The sequence below is a fragment of the Mus caroli genome, unplaced genomic scaffold, assembly GCF_900094665.2.
Source record: "Mus caroli unplaced genomic scaffold, CAROLI_EIJ_v1.1 scaffold_9658_U1_1, whole genome shotgun sequence".
Taxonomy (NCBI): domain Eukaryota; kingdom Metazoa; phylum Chordata; class Mammalia; order Rodentia; family Muridae; genus Mus; species Mus caroli.
This window is the reverse complement of record NW_018389827.1, coordinates 7598-9729: the sequence shown is the minus strand read 5'-3', so window position 1 is coordinate 9729 and position 2132 is coordinate 7598. Positions and strand designations below refer to the sequence as shown.

General features: G+C 42.7%; 1 protein-coding gene across 1 annotated transcript in view; it reads right to left on the bottom strand.

Annotated features, from left to right (window-relative positions):
* Positions 1-1421: 1421 nt before the first annotated feature.
* Positions 1422-2132, bottom strand: part of LOC110288317 (desmoglein-1-alpha-like) — a gene marked incomplete at its 5' end in the record, with an annotated part of 8190 nt that continues 7479 nt past the window's right edge. The window contains one exon of the mRNA XM_021154699.1: positions 1422-2132. Coding sequence (XP_021010358.1) covers positions 1422-2132 — 711 coding nt within the window.

Below are 2132 nucleotides of genomic sequence, written 5' to 3'. Positions count from 1 at the left end.
GCTAGAAAAATATATCATACTATAACTTGTAAACTGTCTTTAAGTTAGAATGCTTAGAAGCCAAGACATTATTAACAAATCAAAGAGAAACCTCAAAGTTGTGTGCATAACACATTTTAGATCAGGAATGGCCTTGTCTAGTAACTACATCATTCTTTCTAAAGTAACATCAATTCTAGTAAAGGGTTGTTTAATCACTTCCAAATGGCAGCGGAGGGTCATTCAAATGATGACACTAATCTCAACTAGATCTCATCATATGGTTTTCCTTTACTGACAATTATTTTCTAACATTTCCCACTTAAGACAGTTTTCATGTTCTAAAAATAGTTCCCCTCCCTCAGAACCCCCTGGAAAATTACCCCAAATGCTTAGCCATACTGTGAGCTTCTTCCCAACAGCTCAGCTTAGGTACATTATCTTAACTATGCATGTATGCCCTAAAGAGCTGCACAGAAACGAGTATGACCTACTGCTTAGACTGAAGAGATAATACTGTCCTGTCTGTACTTGGGAGGAGATTTAACACTTGTGAGGGCAGCCATGTCATGTGTCATTTGCAACTCTCCCTTCAACTACCGTGGTAAAGGCAAAAATGAGCACGGTGCCCTTCATCCACCCAGTAAGCAATATTCTTCAGAGTCACACCCAGGAAACACAGTGGGAGCCAGGAAAGTTCCCAACTCCACAGGAGACCTAACTAAAACCACATCTTGAGATTCAGTCTCAGTTTGTGCCAAACGAGTCTCACAATATTGTTACTGTCTATGAATTCTTCTACCAGGACATATTTCTTAATTTGAAAATGATTCAATCCAATGTAGATTAGAAGTTTTCACAGTAATAATAACTGGTATCTTATGTACATAGCTATGTAGTTAGAATTTTATTAACCTTAGTCTGAATCTGTGGAATGATTTTTTAATTTGTATTCCCTGTGAAACAGACAAGGCATATGGGAAGGAAATGTCAGATTTTCCTCACTTCTGTGAGCTCAAGCTACATAGTCAAACCTATTTTGTTAGTTTCTGAACAGCAATAAGAATTCTTCTGATTGCCATTTAAAGCCAGTGTATGTAGCCATGTTTTATTTATTCAACATGCTGCTGATACCCTACAGGGCAACATTAAAAACCAAAAACCAAAAACAACCCTGTGGACCACATAGCCACAGATAAGATTGTACCACAAGTTCACCTTCATTATTTCATTAGTGTTAATATAAGAAAACAGTTTACCAATGCAAGGGAGCTCTCTTCCCCATGGTGATGTTTCCATGGTTACTATCCCTGTGGCTCTTCCTTACTCCACAGGTCTCCCATAGCCTGCTCTGCATCATAAATTGCACTGTTAGATTGAGGATGGGGAGGAGTTGGATGTAAGTCACTGAGATGGTGGTGAACAATACTCTGGGACCATGACTACTTGCTATACTGTACCGTATTGTACTTTGTGATTCGACTTCGAGCCATGCTGGGGGAGGCAGACCCAACTGTCTGACTAAAGTGATGGTCAGAGGAACTCCTCATGTGGCCAATAGTGGCTGTTCCTCCCATGTTCAGCCCAGTGCCAGCAGCACCCATGGTGGTGCTAATAAGGCCACTGCTGCCTATGCCTCCAACCCCACCTAACCCAGCAGTGCCTGCAATTTCACTCATACCAGCACCGGAAACCACTCTCTCTGTCACAATCACGTTGTGGGCACTTGATAACTCAGGGGGCATGCTCAGATTGCCTATCATGCCAGAGGTTGGTTGTATCACTCTTTCTGTCACAACTACATTCGAGGTCTCTCGAGGGTTAGGAATGGTTAGAGAAGTGGGTAGACTTGAGCCTGGAGCTATTACCCTTTCTGTCACTATAACATTTGCTCCACCTCTTAAGTCAGGTATCTCTAACATGCCGTGCAAATCAGCACCTGAGATGGGGCCCACCACCCTCTCTGTCACCACCACATTTGAAGCCTGCTGGTTATCATGAAAGTGGACAGAGGGTTTCAGAGTGCCAGAGGTGGTATAGGACTCCCTCACAGTGACATTACCATAGCCCAGAGGATCAGAAATTGGTACAGGATGCTGTACTCCAGGGCCCGAGGGGTAGGCATTCTCAGAAATTACTGTGGTCGTGCCAAA